This window comes from Symphalangus syndactylus, chromosome 13 (genome assembly GCF_028878055.3).
Source record: "Symphalangus syndactylus isolate Jambi chromosome 13, NHGRI_mSymSyn1-v2.1_pri, whole genome shotgun sequence".
NCBI classification, from domain to species: domain Eukaryota; kingdom Metazoa; phylum Chordata; class Mammalia; order Primates; family Hylobatidae; genus Symphalangus; species Symphalangus syndactylus.
The window spans coordinates 88,018,287-88,037,430 of record NC_072435.2 but is presented as its reverse complement, the minus strand read 5'-3'; the positions used below and the strand labels follow the sequence as shown (position 1 = coordinate 88,037,430).

The window sequence follows — 19,144 nt, the reverse complement described above, 5'->3', positions numbered from 1 at the left end:
ACTCCAGACTGGGTGACAGAGCAAGACTCTGTCCACCCCCACCACCCCCAAAAATAGAGTCATTAATGGTCAGGCTTAGATGTCCAGTTCTATCACCCATTGGCTATATGATCTTAGCCAAATTATCTAACCTCTCTAAGCCTCAGTTTCTATCTCATTGACTTCCTCAGATGGCTCACATGTGAATAACAAGATGTCCCTATCTTCCAGCTGGTGAGCTTCTTGTGAGGCACGGGTAGACTGTTTCCTGTTTATCTCTTTGCTCTTCTTGGGGAGGATGATATGTAGCTGCTCCACTGAAGGTAAGCTTGGCCATGTACTGATGAAATGTGAGCAGACATGCCATGTGTTGTTTCAGGCAGAAACTCAAAGAGCCAGTGAGTGCTTTGCCATGGTCTCCAAATGGTAATGTTCCAGGTAGTGGCCATTTAATCAGCAGAGGTCCCAGGGTCAAGACAACTTGGAAGCAGAGCATAGTGAGACACGAACCAAGCCACTGAGATTTGGAGGTCATTTGCTACCGTGGCACAACTGACTCTCATCTGGCTGATTAGAACATTTTACATTTAGGAAAAGTTTTTATAACACATCATTGCACATCTGTAACATAGCATGGGGCATTCATATGTGGGTTTATTATAGACCCTTAGTAAAGAGCCTAATAATATCCCATTCTTTCGTGGCCTCTAAGTATGCTTACATGTTTTGATGAGAAGCTGACATTTCTCCAGAGTATTTACTAAAAACTAAATTTGGGCCAGGTATGGTGGCTCACTCCTCTAATCCCAGCATTTTGGGAGGGAATTCGAGACCAGCCTGACCAACACGGTGAAACCCCATCTCTACTAAAAATACAAAAATTAACTCGGCGTGGTGGTGCACGCTTTTAATCCCAGCTACTTGGGAGGCTGAGGCATGAGAATCTCTTGAACCTGGGAGGTGGAGGTTGCAGTGAGCTGAAGTCGCACTACTGCACTCCAACCTGGGCAACAAAGTGAGACTGTCTAAAGAAAAAAAAAAAAAACGAAACAACAAACAAACAAAAATATCCAAAGATTTTCTTATTTAAACCCATTTTCAATGTTCACTAAAGGATCTTCCAGCTTATTTTTGCCTTGTTAAAACTCTTCCTTCTTCACGTATCTTCTCAAGCGTCATATCCCCAGGAAGCATTTCCCACCTGTGACTGCCCTACTATTTATCCCAACTTACAAGGTTTCCTTTGTGGGACACTCATTATATTTATGTTCCTCCTTTTCCCCAGCATTTATCTTACTTTGATTATATAATCATTAGTGCCATTATTGGATTAATTTCTCCCCCACAAGACTTAAAATGTCTTAAAAGCAAGGTGTTTGTTTAATTTTTCATATTACTGTGTACAGGGTATTGGCTCCATACATAGCACTTAGGAAGTTCTCAATAAATCTCAATCTATCTTTTTTTCTTAAAAAGTGGAGTGTAAAAATTCAAATCTTGCTAAATGAAATTAGATTAAAAACCTCAAAGTAAGAAAAGTAGGGGAGGATGTCCAAATGTCTACTCAAGAAATAAATAACATTTATCAAACTCAGGGTACAGGTTTTCCTCTTTTCTCATTTCACCCACAGAAATATGATCAAGAGCGTTGATGGATTTGAAGGTTTATTCTGTTTCTTTCTGAGAAACTGGTACTTTCGTTAAAACAACTGAATTACATAATTAGCAGACACTAAACTATGGCCATGAATATTGCTTTAAATTGAAGTCACTTAAAAAACAGGCTTGGAAATGGCTTTTCTATGCATGCAGATTTTTGTGCTAATAAAACCCACACAGGAGACGTGAAGATGGGAAAACAGAATCTGCAAGTTATTTTTGAAAATGTTGATTGGCAGAGAATGGGACAGTTCCTTTGTAGGAGGGTGGAGGTAGAACTTTCCCATGGAGAAGAAAAATCAAGTAGGGTATAAACAACTGTCCTGGGAGGTGGGTGATTTTACTTCATGAAGCTGAGGTCTCCCGGAAGGAGTTTACCTTTGTGAGCACGGAAATAAAATCCAGTGATGAGGAAATCTCAGAAGCGTCTACATAGTCCTTGATGATGCCAAAGAGACTGTTCACAAAACCAAGGCTTGTCTAGGGACAGAGAGAAAGAAAACAAAAGTAGGCACACACCCAGGGTTAAGGAATAAACATTTGTTTAACTTCAAGTATCATTCTTACAGATGTTTCCCATTTCAAATGTATCTCCTAGCAAAATTCAAAGATTTATTTCTTCCACTCTCCAATATATATTTTCTTATAAGTATTTCTTATAAATAAATTCTTGTTATCTCTCTTCCTTTTCTTTTAAGAGGAAAAATATTATTTATTTATAATGTATGCGAGAAGAGAACATTCATTTGAAAATAAACATTTATGAAGATGATGGAAATCTTAGGAATGTGTTCACTTTTTAAAATAGCCATGGAAAAATGACAAATAAAGGGTAAGTAATATCTACAATTTATGGGAAAGGCATCAATGGATATTTCAACTTCTTTCTTATTAACCCGAAGTCCTGACTGGGAATGGAATATGGAGACGTGTTATGGAATACAAGCCATAAGAACAGACCAAGCATGAATTTTCACAGTCCTCTAGTGAATGTTAAAATATAAATCTTCCTACTTGACTCACCTGAGTTAACTCCTCCAGGTTTGCAAAAAGTCTCCATAAATCCACATCTAGGAGATATTCATGAGTTTGCAGATATTTTAGTGTATTCATAAAAATCTTTGAAATAAAAAATATATACACATTAATTTCTGTTTTTTAATTTTGCAACATGCCTTTTGCAAGAACATTAAACATAAACCTCCTGGGTATAACTTTACAAAACAATGGAGAAATCAGCACTCTCAAGGTTTAAGTGTTATACTCAAGACAAATGGTCACATTTAAGCTTCAAAGAACATATTGGAAATGAGCTTTTCAGTATGAAAGTTGTGGTTGCTTATGTGAATTCTAACAACATTCCTATTGAACATGATCTGTCCAAATGGGCTTCCTCTGCTTCTAGTGCCAAAGAAATCCCAAAGATTCTCTTCTTGCCAACACTACTAACTTGAGAGCAAAACAATATTCATGGTGTGTTCTCATATGCTCTTTCTTCTGCAAAAGACTCAAATATACTTTACTTTCAGGGAATTAAAAGTAGAGATTTAATGAGTTAATCTCTGATAACTGGTAAAATGTTTCAGTTTGTTTAGAGGCATTAAACATGGATGAAAACATTAAGGGAGTTTTTATGTTATTTTTACTCAATTTGATGATTTCACAAACCAGAGAACTACAAAGCAAGTCAAAAAAAAGAAAAAGAAAAAGAAGTATAGTCCTCACTTACAGATAGATCAATTTATTGAAAAAGAAATACTTTGTATACGTAAGACGGGAAGCATTCAAAGGGATAAAAGGACAAATTATTTCAAGAATTTTAGGGGTTAAAAGACTGGGCTTTAGATAGATACCCTTCTCCAATCCCCATTCTTGTATTATTTCATTAGTATAGTGAGTGGTTCTTGAACTTGCATCAGAATCACCTGGCAGCTTTGTTACACCAGAGCTTGCTGGGCCCCACCCTTGTCTGTGATGGGGTCTGAGAACGTGCATTTCCAACAAGTCCCCAAGAGATTCTGATGCTGCTGGTCTGGAGGCCGCCTGTCAAGAACCACTTAGACCTTTTAAAATCCATGGAGTATTGGTTGTCTGGAAATCTGTCAATATCCAAGCATTTAAAACATGATTGTTAAGAAACAGAACTCATTACTACAGATAGATTGGGACAATTTGGAAGCAATACTACTTTTGCTGTAAGATTCTTTGCTTTATAGAAATTTTGCTATTTAAAAAAAATACTGAGTCCTCCAGTATATTTATTATATGAGTTACACATTTTTAATTCATAAGCACTTTTGGAAAACATATTGATTGTGTAAAAGGAAGGCACATATATGCTTTAAATACACTGAGGTATTTGACAGTGAGCTCAGATTGGCCTTTTCTTAAACAGGAAATGTTAGTTTGAAAAGCTTGGACAGCTTACAGTGGGATAGAAAGTTCTGTGCAGTTTCTTAGGACAAGGAAGGTGGCATAGCTCAGGGGCTTCGTTCTCTGCAGTGAACATTTATTGTGACCACCCCGTGCAATACTCCCCTTCCCTAAAAACAGCCTGGTTTTCACCTCAGTGTCTACTCTTCCCTAGACTGCGTATGTGCCATGTGGCAAGCTGATCTCACTCCCAGGGGTGGGCCTTGACTGCCTTAAGCCAATTGGCACATTCCTTCCTTACGGAGCTAGAGGATTTGGCTCACGGGTGGGCACGTGATCTAAGCCAGTCCAATCAGAATAAATCTCAAGACTTTTGCTTTGAATGCTAAGAAGATCTCTCTCTCTCTCTCTCTCTCTCTCTCTCTCTGGCCATTAGCTCAGTGATAGCAACCATGCTGTGACTACAAGAGAAGCCAGCCATAGGATGTGGCTAATACCATGGAAGGCAGGGTGAGAGATGGGGAGAAATGTTCTTTTGTTTTGTTTTGTTTTGAGCCCCTTGATCAAAAATGTCTTGAATTCTTTCCCACCTCTGAACTTTGCAGTCACATGCACTAATAAAATACTGTATTATTTAAGCTAGTTTTCTATTACATGCTCTTGTAAGCATCCTAACTGATATTGTCTCTAAATTTCAATTTTCTCCTAGAGTGTCTTTGTGGTTCACATTTTGCTAAGTTAAGGATTTAGAGCTGTGATTGACAAAAAATATTACTTACAGAAAATAACTGACATTTGTATAGCACTTGATGGATTTCAAAGAAAACTAATTTGATCATTACAATGGTCTTATGAGATAGCCAGGGATGGTATTGTCATTTCTCTTTTATAGCTGAGGACAGGGACTGTCAAACTATGCAGCCTGTGAGCTTAAACTGGCCTGCCACCTGTTTTTGTAAATGATGTTTTCTGGGTGACACAGTCATGCACATTCCTTTAGGCTGCTTTTGTACTGCAATGGCAGAGTTAAGTGGTCGCAACAAAAACTATATAGTCTGAAAAGCCCAAAATATTTACTGTCTGCACCTCTGCAGAAAAGATTTGTCAACCCCTGGTTTAGGGTATGAAGGACTAGACTTTCCTAAGGTCACAAGGCAAATCAGAGGCAGATCCAGGGCTTGAACTCAGGTCTGCCAGCACAGTGCCTTTTAGCTGTGTAAGACAGTCACCAGGATGCAAAAGTGCAGTGGGCAGAGGCAACCTTGGGAGCTGTGTGGCCCGTCCTCCCCTGTGGTCCTGGGAGGAAGCTGCTCTATGGTTCTCTTCCTTGCTCTATTGTTCTTCTAGAAAAAATTCTGTGTTCTGAGCCTCACCAGAGCATGGCTGTGACCATGGGGGTGCTATTTACATAAAAGACATCATGAATATACCATGTAATTCAACAGTACTAAATTGCGTGTGGATGGTAGCCCCCTAAATCTGCAATGGTGGCCCTGCAGCTGATAAAAAGCATTCACCTGGTACTGTTCACGAGGGAGCAAGAGCTCCAAAAGAGGAAGCCGAGCAAAGATGCAATGGACTGCCTGAGAAGGGTGTGAGCTCCCTGGCTCAGGAGTGTGCAAACTGGTGAGACAAGGCAAAAGAGATTCATTCAACATCGGATGGGACACTGGACTAGTTCACTTAGAAGATCTCATCCAATGTTAAAGTATAAAGAGACAGTACAGTAATAGGTAAACAAAAATAAATGACAAATAAAAATTTTCACGATCCCCTGAAAGAGGGAGAAAAAAGCCTCACCTGGCTTCCCGTTTCCTCTCTCTTTCCCTCCCTCCCTCCCTCCCTTCCTTCCTTCCTTCCTTCCTTCCTTCCTTCCTCCCTCCCTCCTTCCTCCCTCCTTCCCTCCCTCTCTCTCTTTCTCTTTCTTTTCTTTTCCTTCCTTCCTTCCTTCCTTCCTTCCTTCCTTCCTTCCTTCCTTCCTTCCTTCTTTCCTTCCTTCGTTCCTTCCTTCCTTCCTTCCTTTCCTTCCTTTCTTTCTCTTTCTCTCTCTTTCTCTTTCTTCTCTCTGTTTTTCTTTATTTCTTTCAGAAGAGGAAAACAAGTGCCCAAAGAAACAAATTAATATTTTCCATCTACTACAAAAATTAAGCCTGGCATTACCATCTTAAGAACTAATAAATGGTCCAAAAAATAGGTGCATTCACTTGTGAAAAGTTCCCACACGGCCTCTTGCTGCTTTTTCAAGTCTAATTGATCAGTCGGGAGTTTGTGATGTGTTTCCAAGACTTCATCCCAGGTCTTATCCTGTACATGAGGAAAAAAGCGAGAACAAAACATTTCCACCTCAGTGGATTGACCTGTTGGCTATTTGCTTTGGCTTGCAGTTCCAAAGGACCAGGCAACCCCCAAAATCATGATTTCCTGCTTCAGGCCCTGGGCATCCCTCTTGACAGTGACTCCCCAAGTGACCCAAGCCACAGCTTCTCTCTGTGGGGCTCTGGGATGTCAATTCCTCCTAATATGCAGCATGAAATGCACAATGTGCATTATTTCTAGTTTAAGATTCAAATCAATTCAGATTGATGATGCTTTGAATTATGCTTGAGAATATCATGAGTCTTTTTCAGTTTATGGACAAAAAAACTCAAAGAACCCTATAGGACTGGGAAGTCTGCTTCCAGGTTCCATTGGCAAAACTTGTTGAAATTAACTACTGAGGAAGTATGAAGTGAGAGCTTTAGAGCTCAGAGACCTTTAGAAATTGTCTTATCAAAAACAACTTAACATTTCAAATGAGGAAATCCAGGCCCAGAGAGACGAAGAGTAGTAACACCCACTTTTAACATTCGTAGAGGCTTCCTGGCCTATGAAGTGCTCTCACATTTGTTACCTTACTTAAGATAAAATGACTTTCCCCAGCTTTCAGTGTGTTTGAGGAGAGCAGGCCCTGTTCAGCCCTGGGTTCCTCTCTTGCATTTTGCTCTTACTATAAACAAGGCAATAATCTGGCAGCTTAAAATACTGACCCTCCCCTCCCTACTCCGCCAAATAATGAAAAGAAAAAGCCATACCCCATAGTAAACAGTTTGAAAGATACCTTAAGACTGTAGAAGTCATAGCCCCTGAAGTTGGTAATTTTCACAGAGGACAGGCAGTTTTCCAGATCGGACATGTGCTTGTGTTTGTCTTTGCCCTGCTTAAAGATGGTTAGAAACAGGATTTTCAAACATTGATTCTTTAATGACATGACTTCGGTAGCCTCAGCATCTTTCGTTCATTCCCTAACATTCATGATAAGAGATGGCATATTTTGTCGTTAAGCCACTAACAGTTCCAAAGCCATTTCTGAGCTCTAGCAGGAGCCACAGAACCACAGAATGTCAGACCTGGGGGACACAGGCCTGTGAGACTACCTTGTCCAAACCTCTCATTTTACAAATTAAAAAAAGAAAAAAAATCCTAGGCACAGAATGGTCATATAGCAAACAGTCTTACTATGCCTACCCATGGGGGTGACACAGCCTTCACAGTTCTAACTTCTCCAAACTCTGGACCCTAAGATTTCATTAACATCAGAAGGTACCTCAGACATATTGGTTCAATCCTTAATTTAGCAGATGACAAAATAAAGCCCAGTGTTCAAGCGACTTGCCCCAGACAATAATTCTCTGCTACAGAATACCAGAATATGCCGGAAACTCTATTTTCCTTAGAATGGAATCACCCACTTATTTTTGTTATAGTTATTTTTTCTTAATAATACTTGTTTAAAAAATCTGATTGCTAAGATAATATATGTTTATTGTAGAAAATTTGAGAAAAAAAAAAAAAACCATGAAATGTGTGTTCACCCTCACATACCCATTGGAAATCTCGTACTCTGATCATATTCATAATTAATTTTTAAATGGTATAATGTATCATATTTACACATCCTTTTGCAACTTGCTTTTTAAACTTATATTATGAGCATTTTCTTTTCGGTTCATTCACTCTTCTATTGCGACATCATGAATTGCCCACTTAAAGAGTTCATTTTACCAACCAAAGCAGGAAGAAGCTATCAAATAACAATGTGCAAGGCTTTTAAAAGTCAGCTTGGCGGCATTTCAAATGAATGTTTATCACAAACAATTTTTCAACTTGTTCTATTGCCTCAGGGTGCAAGATATTGGCATGGATCTGAACAGTTTGGTGAAAGTTAATCAATATTTTCTGCACGAGCAAGAGAAGGCCCGGGTTATCGGCTGTTGCAGGTAGGGGGCTCCCTGCGTGTCTGAAAGGAGACCCTGTCATAGTTCCAGAATGTGCTGATGGGCTGTGGCTGGTTTCTCTGGTAGGGTTATGGCCCTGAAAGAGGAAACCTATTGTAGGGTCATTAGCCTCCACAGCAGCAAAGGAATCTTGGAACCAGTTAAAGACCTCCTACTGCAATTGGGACATGTGCCTTTTGTTGATGTCTGAAACCATAGTGACTGCATGTTGTGGAAATAAAAAATCAGCAGCCAGTTGGAAATGAAAGAGGCTGAGACAATGGAAGCAGCACTGGAGTTGTGGGAAAGTGAGTGCCAACCCTGCGTTTTGAAGGGCACTCACCGTGGCTTTCTGTGGGTTTGACCAGTCCCCTGGCCAAATGGCTGGGTGGGTATTCCAGTGAGGGGAGAGGAGACCATTCTCCCAGTGGTCACATTAACTCTTGAAAACGACACACCCATTTAGTAGCTTCTTGCCTCCATCGTGGTGGCAGTGGTTAGGAGAGGCAATGAGAAGCATTTGAAGGTTGCGAGAGAGGATACACAGGGTAAAGAAAAGCGAGAAGCCAAGGTTAATTCTGGAGTCTCAGACTTAGTAACTAAGAGGTAGGTGGCATGAAGATGTGCAGTAGTCACTGGTGACGTGGAACTGGAGCAAAACTGAAGGTTAAGACTGAATATACAAATTTTTGGAGTGGTTGACAAATCAATGAGAACAGGCAAGATCTATGAGAGCTCTAATGAGAGAATGGAGAGAGGAATTTCCAGGTCTGGTGATGGGGACTCCTACAGCTGAAGGAGCAGGGCCACATCGGGGTAGAACAGACTCAAAGGCAGACTGCATGTAACTGCTGGATGCTCCATAGCTTATGAGGTGTGTGTCCTCAGGCAAACTAGTCAAACTCTCTGAATCCATTTCCCCATTTTCAAAATGAGAAGTGATAATGTTACCTACCTTGTTGGATTGTTGTAGAATTTATGAGTTCACATGTGTTAACTGACATACATAAAGAAGAACACATGTAAACAGTAACAGTACCTGGTAATGTGCTAAACATTATAGATGTGTTAGCTTTTATTACTAATATTATATTGATGGTTGGGAAGAAAGGAAGGAGGAAGGGAAGAAAGGAAGGAGGAAAGGAAGGAAGAAAGGAAGGAGGAAAGGAAGGAAGAAAGGAGGAAAAGGAAAAATCTTTAATAGATTGGAAAAATACATCACAGCAATAGAAGTGTGTTTGTTATATTGATGTGGATTACCATTTATAGAGATATGAATTACATGATAAATAAGGCTAAGAGGATAAAGGAAAGAAGAAGATGTTAATTTTAAGAAAACAGGATATTGTGTTCTTGTGAAAGTGAAGCTTCTAGAAATGACTTTCTCTTCATTGCTGAAAACATTTGCTGAAAACGTCCGCTAATTATTCTTCCTTTGTGTATCTCCCTCATTGCTTCCCTCCCTCCAACACAGTGCCAGGCATTTAGCATGTTTTCCTCCACCACCCACAGTTTACTTGTCAGTCCCATCTTCTCAATTGTGAGCTGATAATGGGCATCTTGGCATCTTAGATATCTGTCCCAGTACTTGGCACAGTTGCTCAATACATGTGTGTAGAACAAGTTGCTTCTTTATGGGGAAAAGAATGGATCAATCCCAACAACTTGTAGGAGTGTCCCTTCCTTGGCCAAGTTCTTCCCTTCCGAAAGCATATTCTATCTCTCAGGCAGCCCTCAGAGCTTCCCTGTCCTAGATAAGCCCTCGGGAGGGCTAGGGGAGATGCCCCTTCTCCTGCGACCTCAGATGTGATTGGTGACCAGCTCTGCCTCTGTTTATTTGAGGAAAGAGCTCAGGAGGGGCCGCATCATAAGCCTTGTCTCAGACCTGTCAGAAAAACAGACAAAGCACATCTCTAAATGATTGATGAGCAACAGCCCTGGTGGCAATGGTGTTACCATTTTACTAACAATTTACGATTTGCAGCTCATAATGTTTAGAGTATGTTCCATATAAACGTTTTATTTTTGGGAAATAAGTGAAAGTCAATCATACTCTTGGCTATGAGAATAAGTCGTTTTCCAAACCCTAATTAAAGATACTACTACTAGTGATACGGCCAAGATTGACTGAGTGTCTGTGTGTGCCCAGCTCCGGGGTAGGCTCCACATGCATTATAAGGCATTCATTACAACCACCCTGTGAGGTTGGCACTGGTCTTCTGCCTTTTATAGGGAAGATCTGAGCTGAGGGAGAGTAATCCATTTGGCCAAGGTCATAGGTCAGTAAGGGAAGCAGCTAGAATTGGAACTTCAGAGGGCTTTTTATTTAGTGATGGGACTTAAAAAATAGCAAGGTGTGTGTGTCCATAGAACCACTGCAGATGTTCGCAACTGATGCCAAACTGATTGGCAAGGCCATGTGGGCAGATTTTTAACAGAACGAGGCATAGTAACAGCCCATAAGGCCCTGCTGCTGCTGCTGGTCATAGTGTGTAAGTAATACAACTAGTACTGCTGAGAGAACACAAATCAGTCCCTTTCCTCCCCCTAGAAAACAGAAGGAGTCAGGTTGTCATCATGAACATTCCCTCCCTCTTCCCACAGCATGCCAGAAGGAACGGCTTGACTGTGGCCACCCTTGTCCTAGGCAGTAAAGTCTCAGGGACCGCTGATTGAGATGGATAACTCGTCAATTATTGATGGAACCAAGAATGAATTTAAACCCACTAGGATTAATCCTATTGGCTTTCCTAGAAATAGAAGTGTATTTGCGGAATCTGTTTCTGTAAGATCTCATTCATTTTTCAATGTCCCAATATACACACGGCACTAACTGCAAACTGGGGCATACGTTTGTGCAAGTTTGCTTCATCGAGTGAGCTGCTTTCTAAGCAGCAAGTTATAAATTTAGTGTTGTAAAGCATCACTATATTAGGATTGCTTTGTGTTTTTTTGCAGAGCTAATTAACCACTGGCAATTAGTACTGTTTCGCTGCACAAATTGGCACCACTTGGCATGTTCCGTAGCCAATACTACGGATATGATGATATCATTTATATTTCACGTGCCATCTGCCTTTATGCAAAGATAAAGCAGAATGAAGAGGCTCTTCAGCCATTTCTTACTTTCTTAGCTACAGGAAGCTTAATTAAAACAAAAATGGCAATTTGCAACACTTACCACTCCTCTTTTGGAGAAAGGCCATCTTGGCTTTTTGGATTCTGGGTGAAATTAAAGACAATATATTATTACGAGTACTTGGAGTAACCAGTGACAGATCATTGTAGTGCTTTACAAAACCTGCTTTTTGAAAATTAGCCAAACAGAATTCATCCTGCTTTAATTCTCTTCCTCTTGAGAATGCACGAAATGAATATTTATATTTTTGCAGATGAGTGAATGAAGCAATGTTGCAACCTAAAAGCTGGTGTTCTGTTGCCGCCTTAAGGTGGTATTGTCCTGTTTCTTTACTGGTGTATTATTTAAACTCTTTTTCCTCATCGCTTGTGGAGAAATCTATAAACTGTACTGAAGATGTTGAGTAATTTAATTAAGACAGGGAACCAAAGCACTTTGGGGCCAAAAGGACAGGCCCTTCATTTTCACACTGTCTTACCAGAACCCCCTCATCACATGCAAACTTCAATAGCCTGAGCAAATGAGAGACTTGGAAACTGCATTCCCTCATAATCCCCAGATGTGGTTAAATGAAGACTCCCAAAATAGGGAACATTAAAACATCACCCATTTTTATGTCGGGGCTTCTTGCTACTGGCCATCATCTAGGAGTTGCTTTGACTTGAGAAGGAAGCCGTTATTCAATCCCTCATTCTTTGGAAGACCAGGAAGGAAAGAGATTCGATTGGATTCTAGCCTTTTGAATTTGATGCTGTTTGCATAATGTTGTAATGCTACCTAGCAAAAGCTGAAAATTGTCTCTTAGGTGTGGGTGGCATGTTCTGACCATTCTGTATACAAAATGCATGTCTTATACATCCATCTCTCTCTCTATCAGATCCCCCAGGAGAGTGTGCGTAATAATTCAATCAAAGGGAAGCAATGAACTGAGCAGCATTTACTGCAAAGGATGTGCTTAAGGCACCTTCCCACCGTAACCTTGGGAGGCACCTGCCCAACAGATTATCCTCTCATTCATTTTGACCACCTTATCGATCTTCATTAAAGGGAGATTAGGTGGACTCTCCCTTAGGCACAAATCAGCTTCACCACACTTAGCTCTCACATGCCTGGTGGTAAATTATTACATCCAATTTGAACTGCAATAATTGGGGTCCCCGGTCCTTGGCCAATTTCTCTCCTGTGCTTTTCTAGCTTTGGAGCCTTGGGAAAGCTTTGTAAGTATTCAGAAGATTCATGAGTCTTTATTGAATCCACAATCTTTCATTATCTGCCTTAAATATACAATTTTGCTAAACCAGAATCTTTATTTCAACTATATCTGCAGGTGACTCATATGCGCAGCAAAGCATGAGCAGCACTGCTTTAGACCGTGACTTGGGAACATGAGGCCTCTATTCTAAGCTCCTGAGAAGAGGGCAGAGGGGTATAGGGAGGATGCTGCTTATCTTTTGCTGTATGGTATTTACCATGATGCTAGGCACACACAAAAATAACAGCTAGTGAGATGTAGAAGCAGCGATGGCCTTGTTCCTTAGCATGTGGTTCTCAAACTGTAGCTGGCATCAAAATCACCTGCAGAACTTATTTAAAAAGACTGCTGGCTGGGCGCAGTGGCTCGAGCCTGTAATCCCAGCACCTTGGGAAGCCAAGGTGGGTGGATTACCTAAGGTCAGGAGTTCAAGACCAGCCTGACCAATATGTTGAAACCTCGTCTCTACTAAAAGTACAAAAAAATTAGCCAGGCATGGCGGTGGCCACAGAGTGAGACTCTGTCTCAAACAACAACAACAACCACCACCACCACAACAACAAACAAAACGGACTAACCGACTGCTGGACACCACACCCAGAGTTTCTGATTCAGAAGGTCTGGGGGGGTTGAGAGCCTGGAATCTGCATTTCTAACAACTTCTCAGGTGATGGCAAAGCTGCTGGTTCGGGACAGCCTTTGGGAACCACTGTTCTAGTTGTTAACTAATTGACAGCATTCTAAAGCCTCTTAAAATGTACTAACCTCTGTTAAGGCCACACTGTGTTTAGAACTAGCTCAGATTTCTAGGGGCATGTCCTCAAGCAGATCACTTAACCCCTCTTGGTTTGCTCACTTGGATTACTGTATCATGTAAGATAGTAAGTAGATGTGAAAGGGTCTGTAAAAATAAAGAGCTATAAACATGTTAGTTATGATTTATTCACTGGTGGCCCTGGGCTCCACATACAGGAGACTGCAGCTGCCCATACAATAGATGACAGATGATAACAGATGCAGACTGGTAGAGAGGGCACCGGACTCGGTCAGGAGCCTTGATTTCATTTCTCTGCACAAACCAGCTGACCCCATGACTAGGCCACTTCTCTTTTCTGGGTCTCACTCACACATATGTGAATGAGGGATGATCCTGGTGGTTTTTAAACTGTTTTGTTGGGTGTCTGAGGCTCCTGGGGATGCCTTGGAGGTGAGTCTTTGGGGCTCATCTCAGCTGCAAGCATTGCAGCTTCACCTGGATTTGTTTTGTACACTGGATTTCCAAGCAAGGATTCTTTTGTAAAAAGGACTCTGCTAAGAACTAAACCAGTTTAAAAACCACCAGCATGGATAATGCTTAAGTTCCTCTTAGCTCTCAAAGGCTTTGATTTACCTATCCCCAGAATCTTGAAGAAAACACCCTGAAGACCCTAGTTGTTCTTTTATTTCACAAATGAGATGAAGATGCAGAAGCTTTATCCCTAAAGCTGCCTCTCTATCAGACACTCATCTGCCACTGGCACCTCTGCCTCCCCATGGTACCACCCTAGTTGGAAGACATCAGTGTGAGGCTGAAGCCCAGGAGTGGGGTGGGAGATGAACATGACAGCAATAATGGGGAAGTTACTCACCAGCCTAGAGAGGGCGCTCTGATCTAGGATGCTGCACCTGTCTCAGGTCTGGGGCCTGGGATAAGACATTTGGCCAGAAGACATTTTAAGGGAAGAACCATACCTTATTCATCTCTGTAAATGGAATGCCCAATACCAAGACTGGTACTCAGCTGGTTCCCGTAATTCCAGTAACAGCTGGTGCCTATTGTAATTGGTGAGGCTGATTGTAACTGGTCAGTGCATATATTCTACTAATTATTCAATATTTTGAAAATTCCCCCTGGTTATGGCAATATCTGTTCCACAGTGGGCATGGAATGAAAGTATACTGAATGAACAGAACCTGAATTCAGCAGCAGAAGTGGATGGCATAGGTAATCAGCAGCTCCATCTGACACCAGAAGGTCCCCAGGGAACATCTCAAGTCCAGGTAAGTTCAGCACCACAGAGCTCCGCCTGTGCTCGTAGAACCTGTGCTCAAGAGATAAAAGGAAAACCACACCGAAATATCATCTTAGACCACTCAGAATGGCTATTTTTAAAAAGTAAAAAAATAGCAGATGTTGACATGGTTGTGGAGAAAGGGATGCTTATAGTCCATTGGTGGGAATATGAATTAGTTCAACCTCAATGGAAAACAGTATGGAGATATTTCAAAGAACTAAAAATAGAACTACCATTCAACCCAGCAATCCCACTACTGAATATCTACCCAAAGGAAAAGAAACCATAATATAAAAAAGACACCTGTACACATATGTTTATTGCAGCACTATTCACCATAGCAAAGTCATGAAACTGACCTAAGTGTCTATCAATGGTTGATTAGATAAAGAAAATGTGGTACATACACACACATAAAAACACTATGGAATGTGGTATGTGTACACATACACACACCATGGAATGTGGTGTGTATATATATATATATATATTTATATATACACCATGGAATGTGGTATATATATATATATATTTATATATACACCATGGAATGTGGTGTATATATATATTTATATATACACCAGGAAATGTGGTATATATATATTTATCTATACACCATGGAATGTGTATACACACACACACACACACACACACACCATAGAATACCATGCAGCCATAAAAAAACATGAACTCGGCCAGGCGCAGTGGCTCATGCCTATAATCCCAGCACTTTGGGAGGCCGAGGTGGGCAAAGCATCCGAGGTTAGGAGTTCGAGACCAGCCTGACCAACATGGTGAAACCCCATCTCCACTAAAAAAGATACAAAATTAGCTGGGCATGGTGGCGCATGCCTGTAATCCCATCTACTTGGGAGGCTGAGGCAGGAGAATCGCTTGAACCTGGAGGCGGAGGTTGCAGTGAGCCAAGATCACACCATTGCACTCCAGCCTGGGCAACAAGAGCGAAACTCTGTCTGGAAAAAAAAAAAAAAAGCATGAAATTATTTCCTTTGCAGCAACATGGAGGGAGCTGGAGGCCATTATCCTAAGTGAACTAATTCAGATGCAGAAAATCAAATATCACATGCTCTTGCTTATAAGTGTGCACTATACAATGGGTACCCGTGGACATAAAGATGGAAACAATAGACTCCAAAAGTGGGGAGGAGTGAGGTGGGAGGGAAGTAAGTGTTGCAAAATTAACTATTGGGTACAAACATTCAATACTTGGGTTATGGGTACACTAGAAGCCTGATCTCCTCCATGATGCAATATACCCATGGAACAAATATGCACATGTACTCCCTGAATTAAAATAAGTTTTTAAAAAGATGCAAGGAGAGATCTTAGAGCTGAGTTAGGCAGGTTCGTGGTTCCGACCACCTCTGGTCATGCAGAATGGCTGCGAGCTGCCTGCTGCCGCTCTGTTAGGAAGGACTGGGAGGCAGGGGAGGGCTGTGATGACACAAACACCCCATACATCTACTCACCACTTCTTCCAGCCTTACTTGCCGTTTATGGTTTTGACTAATCCAAAGCAGAAGAGCTCACGTAGACATGTCAACGCAAGTGCACCCTGCTTGTTCTGACTCAGAAGGATATTAGGAAAAAGACCTCAAACACAGAAGTCTTTGCAAATTATGCACACTGCCTCAGAAGGCAGCAGGATCCATGGGGGTGATCTTTGTACCCCTGATGATCCGAAGCTGGTTGTTTAGTCAGCTACTGTTATTTTTCCCAGAGAAAAATGAGAAATATTGTTTGTTAGAAAAGTTCATCACACAGGACTATCTACCTTCTCCTTTCCCCTGCCCTTTTCCTTTCTCCTACCTTCTCTTTTCCCTTGGCCCATTTCATGAAATGTGTCTGTAGGATGTTCACAAGATAAATGGGTGATGTCACAGACACAGTAGGGAACAGTACCAAAGCCACCAGGTATTTGCTCAGTGATCTCTACGGAGCAAAATTGGTCAGGCTGGTAAGGGGTCTGTCATGCTGGGGACCTGCCTAATAACATGGAATTGTAGGGACTCACAGTTTTCTCATCAGAATTGTTCAGATATTCCTTTGGTCTATTCTAAGGGACAGATATACAATTTCTTCTGTTTACTGACCAATGTAATCTCTATATTTTCACCAACAAATAGTTAGCATATATACTTTACATAGAAAGAAATTTGTCTTGATTTACCAACAAAAGCATAGCTATGAATTGCCTGGAAAGTTGAGAGCCTGGGTTTGTCACACCCTTTTGGATATTGTGATTTTGTCTATTGCCATCTAGCACTCTCCCACCCCCAGGGTGGCTGTGCTTGGATCCCTGTTAGTCTCCCTATCCCAGTCCTTCCTCCACTCTTTCCATTTTCCTACCTAGCTGCTGCTCAAGTCCTACCAGGCTCTGCAGCCAAGTTCCACGGTTCTGACCTTCTATATGAATGACAGCCTTTCTGCCTGCACTTTTGTCTCTTGCCTCTTAATTGTACATTCTCAGATCCCATGCCCTCTTTCTTATCAATATGTGTAATGGTGGAGTCTATCATGCCCTGTTAGGTTCATCATAATGCTGATGAAAACTAGTGTATATTAGCATATCCTGTGGAATTAATTATAAATATCCATCCCGAGTCCCACCGTGGAGATTCTGATTTAGTAGGTCTGAAGTGGGCCTCTGTATCTGTATTTTCACCCAGCTCTCTGGATACTCACCACAACTAGAGAAAAATTACTTTTGAGGTTATAAGTAACTTGATATAGGCCTTTCCTACCTTTAGGTTTTGAGTATTATTTCACATTTTCAGCCTTTGCCAACATTTTTTTCAAATCATTTTACTTATGAATAGTAGAACAAGTTGTTTTGGAATTTATAATTAGTGGTTAACTTATATCCCATAATTTTCTACAAAATATATGAAGCAAGGATGCCTCAGACTGTTCAGATACACAGTGTAGACACAAAATAAAGTTCATTTTCAGTTATAAAAGGCTGCTTCCTGCAAGAAGTCTTCCGTGATACTCAAAGGAAATAATTATTCATATTTGCGCACTCCTCCATGTCTCCACCAGATCAGGGCCTCAACATCTTCCAATTGTATTAGCATGGTCACCTCTTACCTTGTTTCTCTGCCTTCCTTTTTATCTCCTTGATTCCATCCTATAATGGTCACTAAAGGTGAGTTATCTAAAATTTAAGTCTGAACCATCCCTCTCTGGCTTAAGACACCTCAGAGGATTCTCATACCAGATAAACACATTTTTAAAGCACAAACACAAGCCTTCCATGATCTGGCTCCATTTACCTACCTGATATTCCTTACTTTGCAATTTGATCTCTGGAAATAGGGAATGCATTGTAATTCCCCATATAAAATGGTGCTTCCCAGCTTGGTGCTTTGGCTGGGAATGTTTTATCCCCTCTCTGCCTTCCCCAAGTCTAACTCCTAGTCATAGTATGAGATTCAGGCCCATGGATTATCTCTGTTAAGGAGATAATCACAAAGGGGAAGTACTTAAGTAACACTGGGCTCAGCTTTATTCAATTGTCTATATTCCCTGGGGTTTTGTAATCTGTTTCACCTGCCTTTTCTCTGCTCTTCTATTTTTTTTTTAATTAGGAAACTTTAGGAGAACGTAGTCATCACTGTTATTGTAATAATAGATAATGTGCCAACTCAATGTGCATGCTCTTTCCTTTTCTTGCTATTAAAACCCTGCTTTGTCTGGGATGGTATGTGCTGAGGTCATAGGCTGACCTGCTCTGACTCTCTTGCAGCTACTGAAGACCATGTGACCCAAACCTGGCCAATGAGATTTAAATGGAAGCTCAAGCATGTGAATCCTGGAAAAAGTTTTTCAAAGGGGACAGACTCAGCTAGCTTCTTCTGTTTACCCCTTGTCCTTTGCCTTCTTGCTGTCCGGAATAGATCTTGAAACCTGAACATATACCACAACTCTTGCAAAGACAAGAGCAGAATAGAAAAACAGATGCCTGGGATCTGGTTATGTTACCAAAAACCCTCTCTTTCCTTACTTAGGTCATTCTGGTTGGGTTCTGTGACATCCAGGCAAATGCTATCCTTACTGACCCAGATCTCTCATCCTGGATTCCTCCTCCAAGGATGAGGCCATCTTTCAGCATTCTACACTTCTGTTTGACTTTTTCTCTACTTTATGATTTGGTTTTATAAGAAGATCATTAGGGCTGCGACTTCTTACAACTTTCATTTTTTGTTTGCCAACTCAATGTCCGTGATAGTTATAAGGATGGAGGGAACTGAATTAGGTGGGAGTTGAGAAAGTTAAAATAATTTGAATGAGAAACATAATTCTACCTTCATCATATTGCATACAGGATATTGGGACTGACACGTAATGGATTAGCAGTGTACAAATCCAGCCAGGAAGTTTTATAATGGTCTTCAGAAGGTATTATATAACA

The 19,144-nt window shown here is 41.0% G+C and overlaps 1 protein-coding gene across 2 annotated transcripts in view; it reads right to left on the bottom strand.

Moving 5' to 3' along the window:
• The window catches only part of PLEKHG7 (pleckstrin homology and RhoGEF domain containing G7), a 68,243-nt gene that overhangs the window by 27,983 nt on the left and 21,116 nt on the right, over positions 1–19,144 (bottom strand). Inside the window, exons 5-10 of one of the 2 annotated variants that reach the window (XM_063614263.1) lie at positions 14,609–14,736; positions 11,446–11,486; positions 7,109–7,207; positions 6,172–6,315; positions 2,662–2,757; positions 2,017–2,118 (exon numbers count right to left, since the gene is read on the bottom strand). In XM_063614263.1, the coding sequence (XP_063470333.1) occupies positions 2,017–2,118; positions 2,662–2,757; positions 6,172–6,315; positions 7,109–7,207; positions 11,446–11,486; positions 14,609–14,736 (610 nt within the window). The remainder of the gene's footprint in view (positions 1–2,016; positions 2,119–2,661; positions 2,758–6,171; positions 6,316–7,108; positions 7,208–11,445; positions 11,487–14,608; positions 14,737–19,144) is intronic. The other variant, XM_055235600.2, reaches the window with a different exon arrangement.